This window comes from Galendromus occidentalis, unplaced genomic scaffold, assembly GCF_000255335.2.
Source record: "Galendromus occidentalis unplaced genomic scaffold, Mocc_1.1 scf7180000076694, whole genome shotgun sequence".
Taxonomy (NCBI): Eukaryota; Metazoa; Arthropoda; class Arachnida; order Mesostigmata; family Phytoseiidae; genus Galendromus; species Galendromus occidentalis.
The window spans coordinates 242234-267522 of record NW_003804683.1 but is presented as its reverse complement, the minus strand read 5'-3'; the positions used below and the strand labels follow the sequence as shown (position 1 = coordinate 267522).

General features: G+C 52.0%; 3 protein-coding genes across 3 annotated transcripts in view; 2 read left to right on the top strand and 1 right to left on the bottom strand.

Annotated features, from left to right (window-relative positions):
• Positions 1–1269: 1269 nt before the first annotated feature.
• Positions 1270–2901, top strand: LOC100907787 (serine/threonine-protein phosphatase PP1 isozyme 7-like). Its single transcript, XM_003740014.1, has 4 exons — positions 1270–1456; positions 1722–1974; positions 2088–2319; positions 2692–2901. The coding sequence occupies exons 1-4, from the start codon at positions 1270–1272 to the stop codon at positions 2899–2901; spliced, it is 882 nt and encodes a 293-aa protein (XP_003740062.1).
• Positions 2902–7369: 4468 nt separating this feature from the next.
• Not1 (CCR4-NOT transcription complex subunit 1) lies at positions 7370–16943 on the bottom strand. Its single transcript, XM_029110528.1, is given in 12 exon segments — positions 7370–7940; positions 8073–9954; positions 10134–10366; positions 10532–11497; positions 11611–11968; positions 12153–13900; positions 14206–14738; positions 14879–14971; positions 15279–15427; positions 15542–16152; positions 16338–16621; positions 16779–16943. Coding segments are annotated over 12 exon segments (7083 nt in total). The 3' UTR covers positions 7370–7879.
• Positions 16944–24789: 7846 nt separating this feature from the next.
• The window catches only part of LOC100907500 (TBC1 domain family member 20), a 2532-nt gene continuing 2032 nt past the window's right edge, over positions 24790–25289 (top strand). The window contains exon 1 of the mRNA XM_003740012.2: positions 24790–25182. Within this exon, the coding sequence (XP_003740060.1) occupies positions 24898–25182 (285 nt within the window). The 5' untranslated portion in view covers positions 24790–24897. The remainder of the gene's footprint in view (positions 25183–25289) is intronic.

Below are 25289 nucleotides of genomic sequence, written 5' to 3'. Positions count from 1 at the left end.
CTCAAAGAGCGGCTCTACGTCTCAGAGTTTGTTCGTGGCGATGTGATGAGACGACTTGAGGACTCATACGGTTTCTCCCTGGCGGGGGGACGATGGATGCCAATAGGAACGATTCCCTCGATGCCGATCTTCGGAATATTGTGCATCTCCGTCGATGCAACTCCCTCTTTCCGGGACTCGTACACCTCGCGTTAAACAAGGGAATCATGTGAGATTGAGAGGTTGGACAACTCCGGATAATCACCGCTCAAGGCACCTCCTCACTACAAGGAAATCTCCTGTTCGCCTTATCGGGTTACTCCTCGGGTTTCTCTTGCCATGGCTTCTGGATCTTGATGGGGAGCCGTCTCCTCGAGGGGGAAGGAAACACTCGGATATTCGTCGTCCGGCACGCTATTCGAGCTTGAGAATGACGCCGGCCCCGGTAGCTATGCGGCTCTCAATGTGGGGACCCCTTTGCATTTCCGTCATGGAATGATTGCCGTTCATAGATATAATGACCACGAAAAAGTGCTCTGGAGCAAAAGCTGTACTTTTGCGCTACGAGTGTATTCTACCTGGGAATGATGATTCACGATCACTCGTGACAGACGCTCGAAGTATGTTGCAAAAAGATTGTTCTCATTGTCAGTCTCCTCTCAAGGGACGGGACGGTCAAGACCTTCCATGACACCAATTCTCCCGTCATTCGACACCCTGTTCTTTCAATCGCAGTGTCATCCAACTTTGCGATGCTTCAACCTACGAATGGCCTTAGGCTGAGCCGGGTTTCGTGAACTTCTCTTGCATCAATCGTCGTAGTTTTTGGTCGTCACAGGGGTCATGACTCGCAACCCTGGGCAGCGAATTCGTTGTCATTGAAACTCAGCCTCAATGTTAGCTTTCGTTCCATTCAAATTCGAAGAGTTCGACGTTGACTGCACTTTTCCAGTACTTCGGGGTCTTCGTTGTTCCTAGTGTCCTCACGGTCGGAAGCTCGAGGGATGAGCTGTGAAGTAAGGGTCTGCATTCTGTCATCTGTCACGTGGGATCCCTTCTTCCATTTTTTCCTTGGTTGACGAAGATCCCGCGAAAGACTTGCCTCTCTGAACTTCTCGCAAGCAGAGGAAGGTCATGCGTCACCGATGCCTCCGCTCGTGTTTCGTCCGACACGAAACGGCCAATGGAATTCGGTACTTTCTGTACCGTCGTAAGCACGCAGACAGGCCAAGCTCCATCCGATAAAGAAAATAATGAGCTCTGGTATTCAAGGAACAGGCGCACCGCAGGATGGATCGCGAACGTCTTCGAGACATTGTTCTCAAGCTGATCGACTTTGGGAAAACGACTCACCTGGTTTCTGAACTCAGCCGGGAGGACGTGGAATACATACTCGATTGGGGTCAACGGGTCGTCCGACGAGAGGAATCAGTCACAGAAATCGCTGGGCCTGTCACGATTTGTGGCAGTCTGTTTGGTGAGCCCAACTTCTAATTAATTGTTATTCACTGACAAAGTCTCGGATCGGGACCGACGACATCCGAGAGTCCAAGGGCCGGAGCTCCCCATGATTTCTTTCATCAAAATTTTTCGGTACGACGGACCGTCGTGAATTGAGGAGAGTCTATGAGCCCTCGAAGACCGAGCCAGGATGCTCCGACTCATCACGATAGCACTCGAGTTCCCTAGCCTAGAGAGCCCCGTTTCTCGAGCAGCTCGATATTTGTATTTCGATGCCCCAGGTGACTTCAGAAACCTTCTGGATTTGCTCGAAGTAGGTGAGCACCCGCCTCTGAACTCGTACTTGTTTCTTGGCGACTTCGTCAATCGCGGGAAGAATTCGCTCGAGGTGGTCTGTCTCCTTGTGAGCTACAAACTGCTATATCCGAGCTGCGTTGTGATGCTGCGTGGAGCCCAGGAGACGAATGAGCTGACACGGAGAAAAGGTTTGAAGGCTGAGATCAAATACCGCTTCGATACCCATCTGTACAAAAGGTCCTTAGAAGTGAATGGTATTCATTTGTGTATCCTCGAATTATCTGGCTGTCTGCGGACAACCTCGAGCATAGTGGCTCGCTGTCCGGCTACCATTTGAGCCATCTCCACAGGCTCATGGAATTCTTCGGCTTCCTCCCGCTAGCGAGTGTTGTTGCGGGTAGAATATTCGCTTGCCACGGGGGACTCAACAGACATGTTCACACCATCGACAGCGTGAGGAGAATAATTAGGCCGCTCCCCACACTCGAGCGAGCTGCTGCTGGAATCGTTTTCTCCGAACCGATCGAAGGTACAGGCTTCCTTGGACACGCCGACGAGTCCTGCGGCTATGGCTCCGATAAGGTTAGTATACTCATCATTTTATGACATTCGCCGGCACCCTGTCGCTCCGAAACATCCTGAGGGGAAGGAGACCGGCGATACCTTCATCAAGGGTGGCGAGTCGCCGTCTGGAGAGCACTTATCTGATGTGAAGGAAAAGCTAATAGCGTCATCGAGGGGCTTCGAGGATTGAGTTCGATATAAACATAAGCTAGGTCGTACATCCCCGGCGAATATTGCTCGCTGATGAAAATATTCAGTCTAAGGTTTTGTAGTCGGAAGGCGGCTCGAGCCTTACTCCGTACAGGACAGTCTCCGAAGCAGTTTTGCTAAAATAATCATCTACGGTGCCGGGACTGACGCTGAAAGGGGAAGAAAATTTCGTCGTTGCAGGTGTTGAGTTTCCTGAAGGCAGCGGGACTCGATCTCATCTGTCGTACTGGCGATTGTGTACCCGGAGGATTTCGCTATCACTGCAACCGGAATGTGATCAATATATTCTCGACGATGAATTTCTGTGGACATGGTAACCCGGCTGCACTTTTGAAGGTCGCCCGAAATGGAACATGGGAAGTTGTGCTTTGCAAGGAAGAAGGGAGCTGATTTCGTTCTTGTGGAAACCTAATCAAACTGATTCAGACTTCCTGGCTTCGGATTGGAATATTCCAAGGCTGCTTAACCGTCGGAGATAATACAATGCTCTGGGCGGAGGATGACTGGTTGCTTTCATACAGGTTTCTCCCGACCTGAGCGCTGATCTGACGACCGAATATTGGATGACGGGCTTCTCCGACCACAAAATGGAGCTCTGATTCGATATCTGGGAGGAGTGATTACCTTGACAGGCAGGACATGGATTCTTGAGAACAGAAGCCTGCAGTCGAATCCGAGCGAATACTTGCCAGACGGTGGAAGTTCCGTCGCCCATTACCGACACTCAGACCGCATCGGCATCAGGAGTTCATCACATTCCCACTGACTTCGCTGGATGAAATCCCGGAAGACGCGAGCACCGGGTCGGAAGGCGCGCCCAGCTCGGTGACTTGAACTACAAGATTCTCTCCGGCGGTTCGAAATCAGTCGAGACATTTTCAAAAGCATCATCCCTTCGCCATTATCCTCAGATCCCTTCGTTCGATCTTGAGCATCATTACGTGCATCAGACAAGCTCCGTGTGTGCGGCGGTATCACAGATTCCGTCGGAGGTGACCATGTCCTCTGCAATGATTTCCAGGGTTCACAGTGCCGCACATTCCTCAAGTCTGAGAGCGGGAGTATTCAGTATTCATCCATGGAATTGGGCTCAGTCCGACCGAGCGAGTTCCGCTCTCTGGTTGTCACATGAACAGTAGATATACGACACTTACACAGGCGTTCGACCAACAAACTACATGGAAACCTCCCCACCGCCGCGCCGCCATCTAAAACTATCGAGGACTCTGACGATTGACACAAGAAGCGGAAACATGCGACAAGCGGAACTCGAGGGACACCGCGGAACAAGGCAGAATGTCAACGGAATACAAGCCCAAAAATATAGCCTTGGGTCGTCTCGTTCGTTTCTACGACGGTGGATGACGCCGAGACAGACGACAGCCCGGCGAGCAAGCTTTTCGGAGACGACACCGTCGCGTGCTGAGGCGACATCCGTCGGCTGGACCTCTGCCGCGAACCATCGACGATGCGCACAATGATGGTTGCCTGTGTCTATCTCCCGCGCTGAGGTCTCGTCGGAAGCACGCGATTCTTCCCGAAAAATCTCGAGCGGGAATTCCAGCCCTGGGCAGATAAAGAGAATACGAGCTCTGTTAATATGGGATGCGTACGGAAGCCCAGCCAAGTGAGATCGTGGATTCGACTATGACGGCTGGAATATGATTATTAGAAAAAGCTCTATGGGAGATACGATCTCATTCTTTTTGTGGTGTTAATGGGAAACGATATTTTTTCCGTATTGATTCACCCAGCCCGCATTCGAATCAGAAGTTAGATCGGGTACTCATCAAGTCTCATGCTTTTCATCAATTTCCGACTTCGCTCGCTGAAAGAAGTATCCGATGGATCCAGATCGAGGCACCCTCCGATTTCGGGAGAAATAATCTAACCAATGAGAGCTCGACCTGAATTCATTACGCAATGCTGATCATTGAAGTTTCCCCGTTGCCTGAAGAAAGGTGAGATGGCCATAACGACATGCGCGCGCTTGCTCGCGATGCCGTACTGACACCGAGTAAGAGCGCCTCTCGCTTGTCAGCAATCCGGATTCGCGATTCGTCCGCTTGGGATCGATCTATATATATATATAGACACCTAGATCCTGATCGGTATCGTGGCGGAACATTGAGATACTACTAGTGCCCAGGGATTGCAGTTCCCTTCGATTGTGCTGAAGACATGACACGGAGTCGAGGAGGATTTTGAAGAACTTGAATCCACTTCTCGTTTTTTTTCCTCTCGTCGGTAAAGAGTTCGCTCAGCGTCCCGCGAGAAGTTTGACATGGATCCTGGCGCCCTTCGTGCTGCGCGGCATCCATCTGACGATTGGGTCGATATGGTCCCGGGCAAAAGCCACGTGACCAGAACAAGAAGGAGACGGGATGGGAGGGAGGACCTGGTCTCCGAAAAGCTCCGCGGAGAAGGCTCGACACTTGATGTCCTCCAACGCTCTACCTGGATTTTTGGAACGGAAGTTTCGATTCACTCCGTTATGATGAGACTATCAGACTCACCATCTGATAGTTTTTCATGCTTCCCTCCTTTTATGGAGGAGCATAAGCTACATATACTGTCGTTTCACACCTGAACTTGAGGTTCCCACCTTTAGTGCCGCGAGGTCAGGGAGAAAATCGGGCCCAGCGTCAATTTTCTCCGATAAAATTGCGTGATCATATACCGATCATCCTATCGACAAACAATGCTGCCCCTCGAGACTCCGAGCCTGATTCAGCTCTCGATCGTGAGGCCGTCTCGAGCAATCCAACAATCCGTACGCAAGCGTGTTGCTTGATATATGCGTCGTAGCGTAGGAGCTCCCTCGACTCACTGCCTGAGCTGCCTTAGGTCCCGACGCGCCCTCCCGTGCTGCTTCTCACGATGATAAGCTTGAGCTCATAGGTGTAGGGAACGGTGCCGGGGGGTAGCCCAAGTACCGTACAAAGTCTTCGTCCCGTGGCCTTTACATTTATGGATTGGAACATGACCCGATACCCAGCGAGTACAGGAGAATCCGCTTGAGACCTCCCAGCTGCCATACAAATTATGCTTGGAATCTACCACAGGGCCTCCATTGAGTCCCTCTCCCTCGGTCTTCCACGAACAGATTCTCGTCTCCCAAGTATTCTCTGAGAATCGAAGCGACAGTCCATCTATCTCTCCCAAACATGGCTCACCTTATAGATACCCTCCCGTGCCGCCTCCCTTGTGGTTGGGATCGTTTCTCACGGAGCTCGATCACATTTTCCGTTCTCCGGGACGTCGAATCGTACGAGAAGCACACTAACTCCGCTGCCGATATCGTTTGAGGCTTGCCTCGCATTTTCGCGTGGGATATTGCTAAATTTTGAGGCTCCTTCATCTTCCTCTCCTAATCCGAGAATGTATCGAGGTCGAGTACTCACTTCCAAGCACTCCCTGTAAGCATCCAGGCAAGCCTCGGGAACGGTTGTCCTTTAGTTCTCTTTGTCTTGTCCCCTGTGGAAGCCATTCACGACCGATGGCCTGGGAAGGCAAGCGTAGTTCTGTCGATGGAGAAATGAAAATACGTCGTTGAATTCTCCAGGGTGATCCGCGGCCAGAATTATATATTACGAAGCTCCATTGTGAACGAGGCTCGGGAGACTCGTGATCGATGCCCGTTTCCGCAATGATATGCGGAGTAGAGCCGATCACTAGGCGGCACACTGACTTTCAGAGTTCCGATGACCCCAAGTCAGACACGTGGCTCGCATCAACCGCTTTCATTTGTCCTGAATGGACTTTTTGAGCGTCGCGGCTACTGCTTTCGTCGTCAGTCGACTACGATGATAAGGTATTCGCGTGACATCGTCGTGCTTTACAGCGGCTCCATCGTTGCTTTCTCATTCGTCAGCGTAGTCATTCAATATTCCCTTCCCAACTAGACCGGGGAACCCGGTACCTTCTGCGAGTTCCGAACCTCCGGGGGTCTTGAAGCCCAGAGAAAATTGTAGTGTTATCGATGAAGGAAGGACCGAGGAAAGGATCAGAGTATTCGATCTTCCGCGAGGATATTGAGCGAATCACGCCCCGTCAGAAATTTCGGGCGATCTGACTGAGGACCATCAAGTATCACTGACGATCAGCAGGGGGACTTGGAATTAGTATTTGTCCCCAAGCTACCGAAGAGCAGCAGCCTGGTCTCAGAAATATCGTCGGAGCAGCCGCGAGCAGCCTGGATCCGGGACGCTGGACTCAGAACCTTGGGTACCGAGCGCATTCAGACCGTCTGCCGGAGCGCTGAAGCAGACACGCGCATAGCTCCGAGCCTGACGGGCTGCCGATCGCAGACATCGTGGATTTGCAGGGACCGCTCAGAAGTGTGCTCGATAAGCATAAATTGTACATGAACTGAACATGGATGAATATAGGTGAACGTATACCGTGAGGAATCGTTGCGCCGGGCGGAAAGCTCGTATTTCTCACAGGTAGTGGTTCCGCAAGGACGTGGTGAGGGATCCAGAACCTCGAGACTTCTCCCGAGCGCGAAATTGATCATACGTGTCATGCGGTCGCGTAGCACGCGCGGTAGCTCCATCCGATCCAAGTCGTTGGACTGAAATTTTCCAAGACGTTGGCTCGACTGTATCACCCCGCGGTCACTGGACCCGTTGAGTGGGCCGCGCATTCGATTTGGAAATCGAGGCTCTTCTCGGACGTTTGAGACCAGTGCGATAGAGTTAGGATACGAAGCCGAGCTCGCGCTGCGGATACGGGCACGCCTTCGGGAAATCGAAATTCGGGGAGTCGATTGATGACTCAGAGCTCAGTTGCTCCGTCTCGGATTCGAATGAAAATTTATATCGCGATCAGCCGGCTTACAAGAAACGACTAGACATATTTTGTTGTGAAAGAAAGCTATGTATGTATATTTATTACATATAAGGAATAGAATTTCCAAAGCAAGAATATATTCTATATAACCATCGCCGTTTCGATCCCGGGGCCAGTTAACAGTGAACAAGTCCCCCAACTCGTCCACAGCTTCACTGCAAGACACAAACACAGCGCACGCATCCATTGGAACTCGGCTAGGATAGCTGACGAAGTGCTGAAGTTATCCTGACTGAGTCCGAGACCGTTGAAAACCAGCTCTATCACTGGTATGTCCTTTAAACATAGGGCGAAACCCTATTGTAGAAGCTATATTTCACATGCGGATTCAAGGCGAGCTTGACGATGGTTCTCAAGAACAAAAAAATCATTCATCTACTAATAGCACAGCTTGAAATCGTTCTCGACGCTCATTTTACATAATGGTTTTTTGTTTAAAAAGATGCGTGAATGGTGAACGTGCTCAATCCCTTCCTGAGGGTGCAGGTGCGAACTCCTTGTTTATCGATGCGCGTTAGTCGAGTCCTGCGGGTTTACCCTGACCAACGCAGGATCTGGCAACGGAGTCGAAAAGTCTGTTGGAGAGGAACAACGTTATCAGCACGGATCCCGGGATGAATATTTCCGAGAAGAGAATTTTGATATTCATCCTAAAACCCCCATTCTTTCGGCTTAAAAAATCAGAACGGCCATCGAAAGGTACTCACTTTTCTATCTCCGGTGCGCACCGAATGAACTCATATTTCCAGAAGTTCAGCTGCTGGTTCTTGAGGAGCTCGACAAATGTCACCAGCAATCCCCAGGGATGTGGACGGTTTACGATCAGTCGCTCGAGAAGAACACGAGTGATTTGCTCACGAAGATGGTTCGCCGTGGAGTTGTTGCTGATGCTCTTCATCTCAGGATCCTCGTCCTTGTTCTCTCTGTCGGCGAACAGAGCCAACATCAAAGCACTGAAGTACGCGGTGTGAGAGTTAGGGAAGCGAAGCTGGTTCGCGATTGCGTTCAACACGAGGTAAACGCCTTCATGATCGAGCTCGGCCATCAACTGCTCGAATAATTCGAAGTGTGGCGTGCGCGACACGCCCTGCCATGTCATCGAAACGGGTCCTTGAAGACCTGAGCCCTTAGGAGTAGGTCGACTGCTGTCACCGAATTGGTACTGCGGCGAGGACTGCAGCTGTTGAACGACCGAAATCGCCTGTGTGCCGATGTAGAGAACGGCTGCGTTGATGAAAGTGATGTTGTACTTCGAACCCTGGTCGAGAGGACCGCTCTTCAAGGCCTCGATGAGATCGGTCACCACCGAGGCAGGCTGTCGATTCTTCATGTAGGAATCGATGGATTTACGCAGCGACAGCGGTTGGATGACCAGCACGAAGTCGGGCAGGATCCTCGGGTTCGTGTGACAGTCCTGCAGGGTGTCGACTCTCAGCGTCGGCGTGAAAGGATCCGGTAGACGCATGTGGCGCGGGAAGGCCGACAGGATGAGGTTGCGCATCTGCACGCAGTTCGCGGGAATGATGTCGCAGAATCCATAGTGGTAGTCGACCAGAAACTCGGGGAAGTCGTGAAGAAGCACCAGGAGCACTCGGACGGTTCCCTTGTACAGCAGGTGGATCGGTGCCGCGAGCTCCATGTTGCGCAGGAAGGGCGCGAGGAATTTGAACAGGTCTTGGAGCAGTTGGGCGAACATGCCCCAACACTTCTGCTGAGGTGTGATGGCAAGCATGCGGGTCAGGAATACGCGGTGGGAAATCAGCTCCAGCCACGCGAACGCGAATCCCGGAACCTTCGACGGATGGAGGGCGTGCCAGGTGTTGCAGAAGGCCACCAGCGTTTGATAGGAGAAGGTTTCGAGGACGGGCTCTGGGGCAGTGAGCTCGAGGAAAAGCATGAGGAAGATGCGATGGTATGTCAACGGGACGAACTCCCCTGCGCGCGATTCGTGGTCTTGGACGAGGACTCCCGCGATGATACCAAGCACCTTGTTCAGCAGGTTCACCTTGGTCTGGCTATTAGCTTGGTCTCCGCTCAGTTTGACGAGCAGAGCAATCAGACGGACGTAGGCGTCAAGGAACACGAAGCACTTGTTGCGGGCCACGTTCACCGTTTGGTGGGCGCCCATAGCCGAGGCGTTCTGCGCAGATATCACGCTAGCCACGTTGACATTCTCGCCCTGCGGCTGGGCCGATGACATGGCGGCATGGTTCGCAACCTGCTGAGTTGCCAAAGCTGTTTGACGGTAGGTGTGTTCGACGCACATTTCGGTGGCCAGCCGGAAGAACTTGGTGATGAGATCATCTGTCTTCAAGATCCCGTGCGAGTTCATTTGTGCTACGAACTGCTGGAAGGCTTGTGTCGAATCTTTGCCTTGGCTCGACCCGAAGCGATGCACCCATTCGCGCAGGAGACTTTCGGTTTTCTCTTGGAGACCCGGTGGATCGTCTTGGTTGCGAGCCTCGCTCATGCCGGCGTGCATCATCGCAATCGAAGGGCTGTTGTATTCGATTTGGGTCGGTCCTCCGAGATTCCCTCGCTGGCTCATCAGGATTTCGGGGGGCGCGCTCGAACCGGCCCCGAATTCTTCTGCAAGAGCTATGACTTATTTATCGTCTACCGGATCGATTGCAAAAAACATTGCATGAGCCATCTGATCATCAGATCGAGCCAGCCAGCCAGCCGGCCGGCCGACGATGCCGGACCAGTTTCTCTACCGAATCTCGAAAACATTCCAGTTCCTCAAGCAGGGACGGAGCTCGACTTACCAATGGGGTTGATCTGCTGGTTCGGCGGCGGCTGCTGAGGCGGACCGCGTCGGTTTTGATAGATGAACTCCATCGTGCGACTCAAGCTGGCGTTCGAAACCAGACCAGTGTCGCGGAAGACCTCAAGGATGCGGCCGAGGTCCCGGACGAACTCCAATGCGCTCAGGGAGCCTGACGACTCGAGCATCGAGCCCAGATGGAGGTCCAACATGGGCAGATTGAGGAAGCTCGCTCTGCAAGGGTGCGAAAATCCATATGTTGGGTTCGGAAATTACTCCCAGCGGCTGATGACTTCCAACCAATGAAATACCAACCGCAGCCTCTGATAATCGGGGGTGGAAAGCGGAGGGTTACTCCGCGAGTACAATTATTGCCGAAGCTGTGGATATTCATCTTACCTGAGCAGGAATTCGAAGGTCGGCATGTAGAATCGCGCTTCGTCGTTGGGGTGTTCGATGTAAATCTTCGTCACCATGTTGCACACTTTCATCTGTCCAAGGAAATGACGCTCTGAGAGGGCCTGGAGGACCATGAGCAGCGTGTCGCGAAACTTCGGCTGCCACTCCTGCTGATGCGTTTCCGAGGCATGGCTGAACGCGTACAGACCCTCGATCAGAGCCTCGACCGCTTTGTGGACGAGATTTAGCCCTGCTGGAATGTCTCCCTGCATGCGGAAGTGCTGCAGAGCCTCCTTGACCAGATGAATGTGCATGAGGACGGGATTCATTTGGGCGGCGAGTAGTGCGACCCCGGAAGCCTCGCGCGAGATGAACGTGCCCAACATCTCGAGTTCGATGGCCAGCTTGTCGAAAAGCGTTTCCTCGACGTTCGTTCGGGGCATGACCATCTGCTGCTGCTGTGGCTGCGGTTGGTTCGGCGCTTGTTGGGGAGTCGGCGGATGGTGCGCCTGTTGGGACGGCGCCGCCTGGGGCGGTTGCTGCTGAGGTTGTTGAGGCGGCATCTTGTGCTGAGCCGGTTGCTGTTGACCCACAAATTGGTTGAAGTACTCAGCTCTGTCGTGACCGAACGGAGCTCGCGGTTCGTTGTTGGTGATGAAACCAGGAACGTGGCGAGCGAATTCCTCGTAGACGGTCATCTGCGAAGCAGGAACCGAGCCCAACTTGAGACGCAACTGCTCTGGCATGCGATCCTGGTAGTTGAGGACGTTGTTGTCACAGTAGACCTTGCCCTCACGACGCGCAGCCTTCCGAGCCTCGTACTCGGGGGCGAACTTCTTGTCGACTTCGCTTATGGCTTTCTCGATGGCCGACTTCTGGATGAAACAAGTCGCCAGCTCGACGTTCTCCAACGCTACGGCGTTTGCGGCTTGCTCAAGCATTTCTTTCGATGGGCATGGCATCTGACTTTGGCAGGTACTGCGGGAGAACGGAGGAATTCGGATTAAAGATCGACGATTCGAATCAACAGGAAGAAGGATTGATGCAATCGATCATTCTCCGAAGCAGGAACCCCGAACGAGGAGGATGCAGAGGATTCTATCGCTTACCGGAGTGCACTGATGAAGAGCGTTTTCGCGTTGGTCGAGATCGTGATGAACAACGGCTCCTTGCAGGTTATCATGACCATTCCCGCAGTGACTGAACGCACCATGTTGTGGAGAGCCAGACGGATCTTGTTCTCGTCGGGTTCGAGGGCGAAATCCTTCTTGACGATGCTTTCGCAAGTGACGAGCGCGATCTTGAGGCAACGATCGATGACCGGCGTAATCCATTCGTGAATACCTCGTTCCACGGCAACAGCGATCTGCTGCTTGAGCGGAGGAAATTGTTGGAACAGAGGACTGGGCGGCATCGTGACCAGTTGCGGAAGATTGGCTGGAATTTTGGGAACAATATTGAATGAGTGACTATTCATCGGCGTTCCATCGCGGGATACCCCCCGAGCCGAAGCAGGCTCTTCGCTCGATATCGGTTCGATTCCCGGCAATCGCCATGCGCACAAAGTGAAAAGAGGACAAAAATATAATTATGAGTTGTGCCATCACGCTACAGGACTTACTCGGGGTGACGGAGTTGAACTCCCGAAGCGAATAATGAGGCTGGGGCATCTGCTGATGCGGCTGTTGCACCATCTGCGCCTGCATCGCATTAGGACCCGCTGGCATGGGCATTATACCCTGAGGGGGTCCTGGAATAGCCATCTGCTGCTGTTGTTGCTGCTGCTGCTGCTGTTGTTGTTGCTGCTGCTGCTGCTGCTGTTGTTGCTGCTGCTGCTGCTGCTGCTGTTGTTGTTGCTGCTGCTGCTGCTGCAGGAACTCCTCGGAGGGCCCACTTTGCGAAGCAGGCATGCCGGCATTGTGAAGGGCGTTCGCCGGTGCGACGATATTGTTGCCTCCGTTATTCGCATTCAGATTGTACTGTTGGATCATCGGAAGAATATCGTTGACCTTCGGTGTCGGCTTGCCGGCCATATGGTTCAAGTTCGGGCCGCTCGTCAGTGCAGGTTGATTGCCCATTTGCGACGCGCCCTGGCCGTGGGAGATTGGAGGACCCAGCAGGGGCGTGTCGACGGACTTCAGGTGGTCTTTCAGGGTGTTGAAGCAGCCACGTCGCTCAGCCGCGTTCTTGACGGCTATCGTCGTCAGCTGAAGGGCTTTGCAGAGAACTTCGACTTCGAATCTGAGGTTCAATTTCAGACCGTGGACGTCGTGAAGCTCGACGAGACAATACAGCAAGCCCATTGTGAAAGGATTCGGCGGTTTGAAGATAGTGGATTTCACCGCCGACTCCAGGACCTTCGCGATGAAAGGCACAACGTACAAGAGATATTGCTGTCCCTTGTTGTAGGCTTCGACCAGGAGAAGTTTCAGATCGATGTCCAACGCGAGTATGGGTCTGTTCCGAGCGATTGTCAGCAGGCCCAGCCAATGACCCAAACTTTTCAACAACGAGCGGTCGGTGTAGCTGGACGAGGCTTTGTCGCTGCGGAGGAGCACATCGATGTTCCGATAGGTTTCCGCCAGGGTAAGAGCATGCAACGTTTTCGAGTTGATGTTGTCGAGGAAGTTCACGTACAACGAATGGAAGTTCTGCTCCATCGAAGCACGCTTGACCACCATGTAGTTTGCAAACCACGGGTAGAGTTCTTCGCCGACGAGCTCCCGGAACTCCTCGGACTTCTGCTTGACGTTAGCCTGAGACAAGTTGTTTATGATAAATCCGACCTTGTCCTGAATTTGCTCGGACGGCTGGATGATCTTCTCGATCTTATCCGAGGCGCACAGCAGCGTATCGATGTTGGCCGCTGTCGCGATCGACGGCTTCCTGACGGGCAACGCGGGACCTTTCTTCTGCAGTGCCACTTGCGACTGCTGCGGGGTGATCTTCCCCGACTGCAAGGTCGGCATCGTGCCTTGTGGTTTGTTCGGCGGTTCCAATTGCTTGACTCCGTGCTCCACCCACACCTGTAGATGATCTGGGAACAGGTTGAAGGCAGGACACGTGTGTAGGTGTTGACAGAAAGTTGGGAAACTTCTGAGTTTGCTCTTGAAGCTGTCGAGAGCGACGATGGCAAAGAAGAACATTTTCACGTTCTGGGGTTTCTTGACCGCGTCCAGGATGTATCTCTGCGCCGTGGTCAGGGTGGGTCCACGAACGAGCTCGAAGTCGATGATGCCACCGAATAGATGAGCTGTGATGGTGAGCTCCTTGTCTGGATACGACGGGAAGAAACGGTATTCCTCGAAGAGATTTTTGATCATGCACTGGAACACATCTCGTTCGCTGGCGATCGTTGAGGTGCTGAACCTGTGAATCGAGCAGAATTCCCCCGTTAATACAATTATTATATATATATATATATATATATAGATAATGATAGTCATGTGTCATGTGAGATGGGAATGATTATTATTATATTATTTAAGGATATAAAGAAGAGCACTCATGAAATAAGAATTATAATAATATGCGATCTACAATGACGAATATAGAATTATGATATAGGAATTATAATTCAGGCACTTTGATTATGATAGTATACGAGAATTATGCTCATGATCATGATGGTGGGGTTCGAACGAGGGATCAGGCTATCGAACGGAAGAGCTCACCTCCGAAGCATATCCAAGAACTTCTGAATCAAATCGTTCTGTACATTCTGTTGGTTGTAGATTTGCTGAAAATACAGGTTGGCCTCCTCTTCGACATCCTTCGAGATGTGCACTTTACTAAGGTCGCCGGTTTGTAAGAATTCGTCGGATGACGTCGGAGGAGGCGGAGGAGCCGCGGCAGCGATTCCGTGCGGGCCTGCGATCAGAGCGGGAGGAGCTGCAGCGCCAGGAGCGCCCGGGAATACCTTGTTCACGACCGGGCCAGCAGCCTGGTAGTGCATGCTGGCGTTGCGATACGCCATATCACTCAGGTTATGAACACCGGCCTGAGGTGGCTGGGGCTGGGGGTTCAGATGGTTGTGAGGCAAATGCACCGGTGCCGGAAGCGCAGGAGGCATCGCGAACACGACTTGCGGTGGGACAGGCGGTCCCCCGAGTTGTCTTCTCTGCATGTACTGCTTGAAGTTCTCCATCATCCGCACGACTTGCTCGAAAATGTCCGTGCAACGCATCTTGTTCTTGTCATCGTTCATCTGGGAAAGGAATCCATCCATTAGTAAATAAGAGCGGCCCGAATGAAATTTTCAATCCTTTTACTCCAATGAGACTTTCCCCCTCTTCCCGAGAATGGGAATTTCATCAAACAGATCGGAAAGTCGAGAAATCGGCTCACTTGGTTCAGGAGCGTGTTGAGCATGGTATGAACACATTCCTGAGTGATGAGATGCGTTGTGGCGTCCACCGAAGGTTTCGTTAGATAGGGTACCTTGGGAACGAGAGCATTGCGCGTTATTTTCGGGTTCTTCACCATAAGGAATGAGGATTTACATAACTGCGGAAACGGGGAAGCTTGCAGCAAGTTTCTATGGAAACGCGAGCTGTACTACAAATAGGCCCATGCGACTTCTGTCCACCGCTAAGAAGGCACGGACTGAACAACAAAGGGACACTTATGGATCGCTGCATTGTGAACAAGCGCCTCGGAATATTTCACTGTAGTAATAGTAATTGAGGGTCGGGACGAGGATTCCAGACGAGATAGGGACGACCGATGAAAATGGATAGATAATTACTTTAATGGATAAGAAGTTTAGGCAGGCTCTCATGAAAATCTCCCAATTCGAGCTCATGTTATCGAGCATCCACTTGTCAAGCTTCAGGTACTCTCTCCGGGACGCCAGGCAAGCCAGATCGATGGCGAATGTCAATATCGCTTGTCCACCTGCGAGTGAGAGGGAAATCATTGAGGAAACGGAAGACGAGGAGTCACACGAATATTTTTCCGGGATAAAGGGCTTTGTCAAGACTGGGATATCGGAGAGGGGGGTAGACTCACTCGGATGGTTGGCCACATCGGGCGAACGGGGCACTGCGAGCAGGGTTTGTAAACACTTGATTTCTTGAGCGAGCTCCAGAATCCTCGTGAGTCTCTGCGTTTCGCCGTCGCCCGTCGTGTAGTAATCTACCATCGCATCCTTCACGATCATCTGCAGGTCCTGCTGGATCGGGGGTGGGATTCCGTTCCAAGCGTAGTGTAAGACAGCCTGAGCGTTGTGAGCGCTGACGCCGAGATAGTGAGGAATCAATTGGAGGAGCAGTGTTCGTCTCAGTGGAACGATCGGACTCCGCACTTGCAGAAGAGCAAGGGTGATACTGTCGTGACAGCCCTCCTTTGCAGCAGCTTGTTTATAGAGTTCGATAACCGCCTTGGTCAATTCGGGTCGCTCGCCGATATTCATGAGAGCTTCGTGAATCTCCAGGACTTTCCAGTTGGCGACGAGCGGATTGGTGGCTTCTTCATCAGGACTCGTAGAGCTTTGAGATCCGTTTTTGTCCTGGGCAGGCTCTGGCTTCGTGTACGGAGAGCACTCGGTCAACTTTACAATTTCCGGGTTTATCAGAATCTGCTTCAGTATTTGGAGCTGAGAGTCCGAGTTTTGCCACTTGCTACGATGTAAAAGAAAATAAGAACTTTAGAAACAACGATGGTCAGACCCATGTCAGATTGCCATGATTCAACCCATCTTCCAGCAGGCAGGCACTGGAATGGCCCCCGTCGAGCTGGGCAGCGCGAGAGCTTTATTGCGAGCGATAATCGAACGAGAGCGAAGTCTAGGGTGCTAAGAACTCACCTGTAGACGATATCCATGGGAATTTTTTGAACTCCGTCAAAAGCCTTGATGAGAAGCTGCCAAAGGAACCGGAGACCTGCGCGGTCGCCAACACCGAAGCCCTGATAATCGAACTCTCGCAAAACATCCTTCCATTCGAGATTAGGCTCGATGGCCGCTATCGAACGAAGCAGAACGTCGATATTCCACTCTAATGCCTCTTGTTGTGAGGAAGAACTAAGATCCTTGGGCCATCCGCTCGAAAGGACGTCCGAGGTCGGCATCCAAATGAACTCATCGTTCGGCTGAGGAAGGAATAAGCTCTTTCAGGCGGGTACTCCGTCGACACTGAAGAATAAACGGTTCCCTCCTTCATCGAGGTGAGGAACCACTGCTCCTGCTTCCGACCTCCAGCCCAGTCGGGAACTCATCACCGATAAATGCTTCGAAGACGCAACTTACCAGATGGCTCTTGCACATGGCGCCAACGAGACGGGCGACGAGAACTGGACCTCGAAGGTCCAGAACCTTGCTGAGATCGCGAAGATAGGCCTCGCATTTTTCCGTGGAAGAGGTGAGACCACGGCCCACGTCTTTGACGAACTTATCTACAGTGGAAGGCTCCATGGGAGCGCTCTCGAGAACTTCGGACGACAATCGATCGAGTATTCCGGGGTCCACGGACTGGTTCACTTGGTCCTGCTCTCCCGGATTGGTCAGAAGAGTGTTCAGCAGGAGACGACTCGCTCGATTCGGCAAATCTTGATCACCAACAGCTGTTCGGATGCTTTTCTTGAGTTCTGGATCCGCTAAAGCTACGACTGCTTCTAAGAAATCGACCGGTAGTGACTCGAGCCACTCTTTCGACTGTTCGAGTAGAGAGCCGACCTGAAATCCGGAGGATAGGAGCCGTCAATTCTTCGGTTCCCGGAGAGCGCGGCATAGGGGAAACTCTTCATTCGCTACGATGATCGAAGGCTCACCTTTGACTGAAACCTCTCCGGAGCCTTATTTTCGGTACTCTCCGAGACGAGTGACAATTCCAGCAAGAGCTGAGTTTCCGGGCTCAATTCGAGCTTACTCTGAAGAGAATTGACCAGAGATTCGCAAGCTCTAGGGCTACTCTTCCGAGATGAGGGCTCGTGCAAGGGCCGCGACAGTACGCTTCTGACGAGAGCTCGGGTCTGGGCTGTAGAAAGTCCGTTTCGCGACGGACTGATTTTCTCGTTGACGGTCTTGCTGACTGCAAATCGAGGAAACACTTTTCAGAGGAGCTCACGGCTCGAGTCTCCGACACGAGAGGAATCATTGGGATCGACGGGATTCAATTCGACGGAAGCCGCGGTTCCGCTCACCTTCTCGTAGCCTTTCTTCAGACGCGGCAGACTCGGTTGACACGGAGGCAGCCAAATGGAGAAGCGACCTCAGCCACTCTCGCCGAGCAAAAAGATCTCTATCGGAAAGGGACGCTGAGTTTTTCTGAAGTAACTCAAGCGAGGGTTGTCTGCAGTGCGCCTGGACGGGAGCCTTGCGAAGATCACAGTGCATACTGCTGTTGCAAACAAGACCTCATCGCAGCCTGGTCCGCCCTAGCAGGGGGGACGACGCTCTTCTGCGATTCACCACAAAACTCCAAGTATCTGGGATTGGAGGAAAAAACGGTTGTCAACTCGAGCACACCTTGATCGTTCCCCCGAACTCGGAGAACGCTGCAACAGAACCATCGAGTTCCCCCGTCAGTCAGACATCGCGATCTTCGTCATAGTTCAAAATGTACTTTCCCGCGCTTTCTGCCCTCGCGGGGCGGGAATCGCGACGGGAAAATCGCGTGCAGGGAATAAGGACCCACGATTAGAAATAAGAGGTTTCGCTGATTTCGGAGACCGTATTGGGTCGACTGACATCATACGTCGTCGCCGGAATACTGAGACGTCCGATGAACTAACTCACATTCGGCTGTTCACGAGGACTTAGGCCTATCCCGTGACGTTGAAAAAAAATCACTCTCGATCGAGACGATTTCGTTGAAAAACCAGTCAATCAATCGAATCGATCGGCACTCACACTCGGCTCACACAAAATTACCAAAACAAAACGGAAAAATTCGTGAAGAAACAACAACTCAATGTCGGTGCTTATTCAGCGATGGCCGGTGCGACGTCGACGGGGCTTTCGTGCAACAACCTGATGCAGCGTCGGCACCTTCTACATAGAACCTCAACACGCATACGTCTGGGCCCCGCTTCTGCACATGCGCCAACGTGCAACAACCCTCACTCGCTATCAGACAATTGGAGAATTACTTCAATTCGAAACATGACTCAGGATTAATGCGGGCACAAATCTCACGTAGAATCGACAGCTGTACTGACGGACCGAAGCCTCTCGAGAGCAGCGACCTACTGCGAACAGAAGGCAGAAGGAGACCTTGAGCCGAGCATCTGAACTTGTTGCGTATCCTCAAGCTGTATAGCGTCTCTGATCGTGTTTGATTTCGAGGAGACACAATATACCGAATGACCGAGGAGAGAATGCTCCCGGAACAACAGCCTTCGCATGCGCTCGGACGGGCAAAACAACAGCAGATGAGCCAGAAACGACGAACATCTTTAGCCCGTGTCGCCAATGCACTCAGAATCACGATCTCAGCGAGACTGCTACGCTTCGGCAGCATAGCGATCAGATTTAATCGGATCTAGCTCTGGCTCTTGATTCGCAAGGGCTCCCCGGCTGAGTCAGTATAAGATAATGGGAGACGAACATGAGCTTCATGGGAACCGAGATCCCGAGCGGGCTCAGCTTACGGAGTAGACAACATCGACCGTACCTTAAGATCGTTTGGTGATATAACCAGGATTAGCTTCGTTCGCAGGTCGATGAGGTAGAAGCGTCACGCTGATGTCGAATACTCGATGCTTGCGGCTGATACGCGACGTGTGATTGAAGGTTTTTGTGCTCGGGATTCTCCTCAACACTTGGAGTTCCGGACAGGAGTGCAAAGGCCGATTGCTTCGAGAGTCGGGGGACACTCTCTGTACAATCGCTTTGGTACCAACTTAACCACTACTTTGTCTAGCTATTTACAAACGCTGAGCCACTTCAGTCTTTGGCAGAGATAGTCGTCCGAGCGGACGCACTACATCTTCGATGTTTCGAAACGCTAGAGTTCAAAATGAGTTTCACACTCGGCGACTGCGATGAGATGCTCAATCAAGCCACGGTCGCCATCTTGTCTGTAAGGCGCTGAGCGGAATAGGCGCCGAATTCGAAATTTGGAATGGAAGTCGATTGCAATCAAATCCCAGACTTGTCGAGTTGAAGGCGGCAAAATGCGTTTGCAGGCTGAGTAGATATCTCAATGTGGAATCGACTACATATGGAAGGGAACCAGGCACTTCGGAGACGATAATTTTTCTCGTTCATGTCGACGCCCGGCGGCTCATCGAGGGAGTCTCATCAGCGCCCCATTTAGCCGGGAAGTTTTATCCCATCCTACCGATCGCTGAATTTTCGATGAATCGAGAAGGTCCAATGAGATTCTGAGGAACTCTTTGAGCGCAAAGAGGCGGCGGGGGACCCCTTCCCCTCGCACCACGATGCTGTCCACCACGATGACATCATATTACGGCATTCGAACTGCGCTGTTGCTGCCATGGAAGACGTAAACGAGCGCTTCCTTCTCATCCCGCAAACACCGGTCGAATCCAGGGATCTTTGTTTCCTAGAGTTCTGAAGCTAGCGGGAGTCGGCTCTTTCTACGCGAGACTCGTAGTCAGAAGCGGCGCTCCAAGACTCGTTCAGGATCGAAAACTCCTCCGTGCGCGATCCGTGGATGGACGAGCCGAACAAGGAAGCAACTCCGAGAGATGCATAATTCCTGACGGGACAGCTCTCATAATCAGAGGCGCGCACAGGGGGGGCAAGGGGGCCATGGCCCCTACCAAAATTCTTCGGTTTCAATGCTTAAATATGGACACCGAGAAGGCGCGTCATCATTTTTGGTCGTCTGGCCCCCTCCAAAAGTCTAGTTGCCCCCCCCCCCTCCAGGAAGACGAACGAGTATTCCCTTTCCCCTCAACTCGTCGCAGACATCAAACTGAACGATTGAAGAGCATTCGGCACCGGACAACCTCCTTCATCTGGAGTTCTGCCGACCCCTTCGGCCTGCGTACTGATTGATGTTGATTAGCCATCAGTTTATTGCTTTTCGCTACACTGTCAAATCGCACTCCATGTCAGGAAAGGTGGACTTCCGAACCATTTCGGTCTGGCGCGGCTAACGTCTAACGTCTTTCGATTCGTAGGGAGAGCATACCGTCAGGACCTGTGTCGCTCGAATCGACGACCCGCGGCAACGACTATCGTTGTCGGATATCGGCGCCAGCTAGTCTCAGGTATTTCAGGCTCGATTGAGGTTGCAAGGCTTGAAAATACCGGGAACATCCAGCTTGATGTCGTCCGCTCCGTAAGCTCGACGGGAAGCCTCTATCCCAAATTCATCCTGGCGCCGACGATGATAGTAATCCTCCCTGTAAGTTGCGCTCACGCTTCCGCATTCGAATTTGCGCGCGCGAGACCAGATACCCGACTCCCGAGTCAGAGCTGGAGTATAGGAACGAACTGCATACGAGCTCCCTTCGCCCAGGAATGTTCGTCCATCTGCATCTGAGAACCGCAAAGCCTCGACTAACTCATATATTCATTTCGGCGGGAAGCCCATCGGGCAGGCAAACGCGGGAGCAGTGTATGTGCGCAGGGGGAGCAGCGGCCTACGCTTCTCGCTCTCCCATCCCCGATTCCACCTCTCCAACTACACTCTCCTACCTCTCGTCCGTCTTCGTTGATATGTCGACGCGCGTGCTCTCGAGTTGCTCGCCCGCTGCATGCTAGATTGGAGTCACCTGAAACAATAGAGCACTCATTTATCAATCTTTTGTGTTCCGAATACAGTAGAACCTCGTTATAACGGACCCGGATATAACGGATCCTCGGTTATAACGGACTTTTCCGGCGGTCCCGACCGGGTTCCTATAGAAAACCATGTAGAGAGGGTCGGTTATAGCGGACTCGGATACAACGGACTTTCGCTTACAGCGGACCTTTTTCGGCGTCCGCATCCTGTAATCCTCCTTGAATTCAGTACGGACACAACGGACCGATCTCCCGGTATCGGAGTATGAGAGCCATTGCAGTCTCCCGGTGCTTGAATCGTGCGTATCATCTCGAGCGCACGTTATGCGCGATTGCACGCTTCGGCTGGTTCATGATTTCGAGCGGGACGCGAAATCTGCTTACAAGCTGAAAGTTGTCGCTCATCGAATCTGCCAAGTCGCGTGGGATAAATTCCCAGGATTTTCCCAGACCCCTTGGTCGGATATAACGGACTCCGGCTATAACGGACAATTTCGGCCGGTCCCTTGAAGAACGTTATAACGAGGTTTACTGCATTTATTAAATCGGAATCTTATCTTATCTTATTATATATAAATCACGACCCTGTGTTCCAGGTAGAGTCCGTGTCAAGTCGAAGGCGGATGCCGACCTGGGACCAGGACACGCATCATCACGACGACCAACTTGTCCTGCAGGTTCATCCTCTTTTCCGATGCGATGGAAGGTGGGAAGCGTCTGATCGAGCGTGCTACATCCATCAGTACCTGAAATTCCGGGAGAGCGGAGATCTCAGACTGGATGAAGCTTGTTTTCGATGACGATCTAGGCGAAGAATTTCTGGTGCGATATGTAGATCACGCTTTAAGCGATATCTGATGTGACAATATCTCCACTTTGATCCAACTCTGCCTATATTCCAAAAAATTCAGGGATCTCAATGCGGAGTGTCTTCCGGTGACGTCAAGGATTCTCATTTAAGTATCTTCGAGCAAGCCGCCAGGCTCGGCGGCAGCGGATTTGAGAGCGAGGACATCTTTGAGTCGGATCGCACTCCTGACGTTCGAACTTGGCGAGCTGAATTTCTTTGTCGAGTGCGTCTCCCTTCGAGGTCCCCTCAACGTCTTCGTCGTTGTTCGACACTGACATGAGGACTGTACCGTCATCCTGAACTTCGATTTCGGGCAGCGAAAACGAGAAGTTCTCGTGATCGCCTTCGGCCTTCGACGAGGAACCCCAACTCGGTCACGGCGAACGAGTTTCGGCATCTTGCGGGGAAAAACGATTAGCTGTAATAGATGTTTGATGGCGTCCCTCCAATCAACACACAATCGGAGCAACCAGGAGTGTTCGTCGTCGTTCCTCAAGAGCTGGAGAGCTTTTTCGGAGATCCCTACTATACATATATGAAACAGGTATTTCGGCGATACCTACTATATATAAAACAGCTATTCCGGCGACAAAGTTTGTCCGCAACGAGAGAGTTTTCCCCTTAGCAACACCTGGGTTTTCAGCTAAATCGATGTATGAGCATCTGAAGACGAGCAATTTCGGATTTCACGAAGAACTAAGCCACCATTGCGTGGCAAACGGCGAAAATCCCATACATCGTTTTCAGCACTTCAAGATGCCAATTATCTCCAAATCTCCGAAAAAGCTCTCTAGCTCTCGAGAAACGACGACGAATCCCTCGTTGCTCCGATTGTGTGTTGATTGGAGGGACGCCATCAAACATCTATTACAGCTATCTTCGGATCGGAATTCGTTTGTCGCCGAATTAGCTGTTTCATATATTGTAGGGATTAATCACGACCCTGTGTTCCAGGTAGAGTCCGTGTCAAATCGAAGGCGGATGCCGACCTGGTCATGCCCGGTACTATCACTCCGGGAGAGACGTTCGGTGTTCGGCGATACAGTAAATCGAATTCTTATTAGGGGTTTCGAACTTCAATTCGAATGCCATCTAGAATGCTCCCGTCTCCCGTCTGTACGCTTACAATCCCCTGCTCTAACGATAAGCTCGGATCGCATCTGATGCCGAGAGGAATAGATTCGATACAGGATTTCAAACTTAAGCGTGAATCGATTATTTTTCCTCTCCCTCAAAAGAGGAAACTGCTTCCGACTCCTCCCCGCGACAACAAGCCGACAAACGACAATGTGCTCCCTCCTCCAGTTGCTGGGTAGAGACCGAAGGACATCGGAGCCGTCTCAGAATCTACCGGATACATTACAATGTGAGGTGAATCCCCGGGGCAACGAGAGCGGGGGCGATTCACTGATCTATCGTCGAAATCGCTTGAAATGGACATCAGCGCAAGTTCTCCCCCGACCTCTCCATTCATGGGATACGGAAATAATCCCGTCGAGATGAGCAAATGAGGTTACGATGCCTCACTGGGGGCTCTCGGCGTGATCTTTGCGATCCTCGGCAATCCCAGGGTTAGGCCGAGGGACCCTGACTGCGTCTCCGAAGGTCTAGCTCGTATTTTTCGGCATTTTGTTCACTGGACTGAAATTCAAGAATCAGCTCGCGACGGGAGGTGCTCATTGCATACAGGTCTGCTTCCGTGAGGCTCAAGACAGATATCGTCTAGACCTGACACACTCGATCGTGTAGACCGTGATCTTTGTATCCTGAGCTCATAGGTGGGTTCTTACAAGTTCCCTCTCCCCAGTCGACAGTCGTCATTGCGAGGATGCTGTGAATGGATTTCTAAGGGGCTCCAACCCCCATTCCCATTCCTTCGAGTGGAGCTCTCTCAGTGGTTTCGAGACGAACCGATTCTCTAGATCTATCGTGAAGAGCGGGCAGTCGGTCACTTGGAATGCCAGTCTGATGCCCGGGCAGCCATGCACCCGGAGTGGTCTCTTGAAAGAGAGGAGGATTTCGGAGAGCTCGGTTTTTTCTAGTTTGAGGCAACAAGCCGATCCCACATCGTTTGGATGGCAGCCCCGTGCGAGGACCCGATTCAGCCCCCCTCCCCGACTGACTTAATCATAGAGTGGACAAAATCTGACATGAGACTTGTCTTCGACGTTGCTCTAATCTTTGGGAGGTCTCACCCTCGCTACGACGGCTGTACCATCGCTGGATGAGGTCACCTGCAAGAAGAAGCTCGATTCTCATCCACCGTCAATCACGCCCGGCTTGTGGGGGTTGTAAGGTAGCCCAACATTTTCTTAGAGCCCCGAGCAGGATCGGAAATTGGAGGAGGGGATCGCCCGATCCCGCTCAAACCAGCAGAGATCATCGACATCATCATCCACACTCCTCTCCCCCGTCAAAAGATTCCATTTTTATGGAATTTCACCCCGCGTACTTCTCGCACGCATCCCGTATACGCTCGTACGTACACACAGGAAAGCATCCGAATTCACGTAGATAAATAAAAATAAATCTCCGGACAGTGCGTACAGGAATTCGCGGGAAGAAACTTCACAAAAATAGAATCTGTCCCCGGCAATCATCATCATACACACAGGACACAGGAGGCGGAGTAGCAGGCGAGGATCCGGAATCAAAACAAAGAGGTGCCAAACCGTGCGTTTGCCCGTGCGCAGGGATTCCGTTTTCTGAGGCTCTGCTCTGACTCATACGAAAAGAATCAGAGAGATTCTTCCGGAATAAATAAGCTCCTGACAGCTCTTTCACGAGAACTTCTTCCGCTGCACGAAATCGAAGTTCAGGATGACGGTACAGTCCTCAGTGTCGAAGAACGAAGAAGACGTGGAGGGAATTTCGAAAGGAGACGCACTCGACAAAGAAACTCAGCTGGCCAAGTTCGAACGCATCAGGAGTGCGATCCGACTGAATGATGTCCTCGCTCTCAAATCCGCTGCCGCCGAGCCGGGCGGTTTGGTCGAAGATACTTTGAGGAAAGAATCCTGGCCCCTGATTCTGAAGATCGATCCGGATCTTGTTCCGGAAGCGTCGTCTCAAGAAGAAGTGGAGAAACACCGCTATTACCAACAGGTTAGTTGACTGGCTCGCGGGGGCGCGAGTAATTCTACGCCGGGTTTCCCAGAGCGCAATCGATCGTCGTCGGGGTTCCGTGAGCTTCTCGTATACATGATGGTGTC

Excerpts from the sequence above, each read along its gene's own strand:
- LOC100907787 (XM_003740014.1), top strand. The coding sequence starts at position 1,270 with ATGGATCGCGAACGTCTTCGAGACATTGTTCTCAAGCTGATCGACTTT. Across the intron at positions 1,457-1,721 it reads GATTTGTGGCAGTCTGTTTG|GTGACTTCAGAAACCTTCTG; the intron begins GTGAGCCCAACT and ends TCGATGCCCCAG. Across the intron at positions 1,975-2,087 it reads GATACCCATCTGTACAAAAG|GCTCATGGAATTCTTCGGCT; the intron begins GTCCTTAGAAGT and ends CCATCTCCACAG.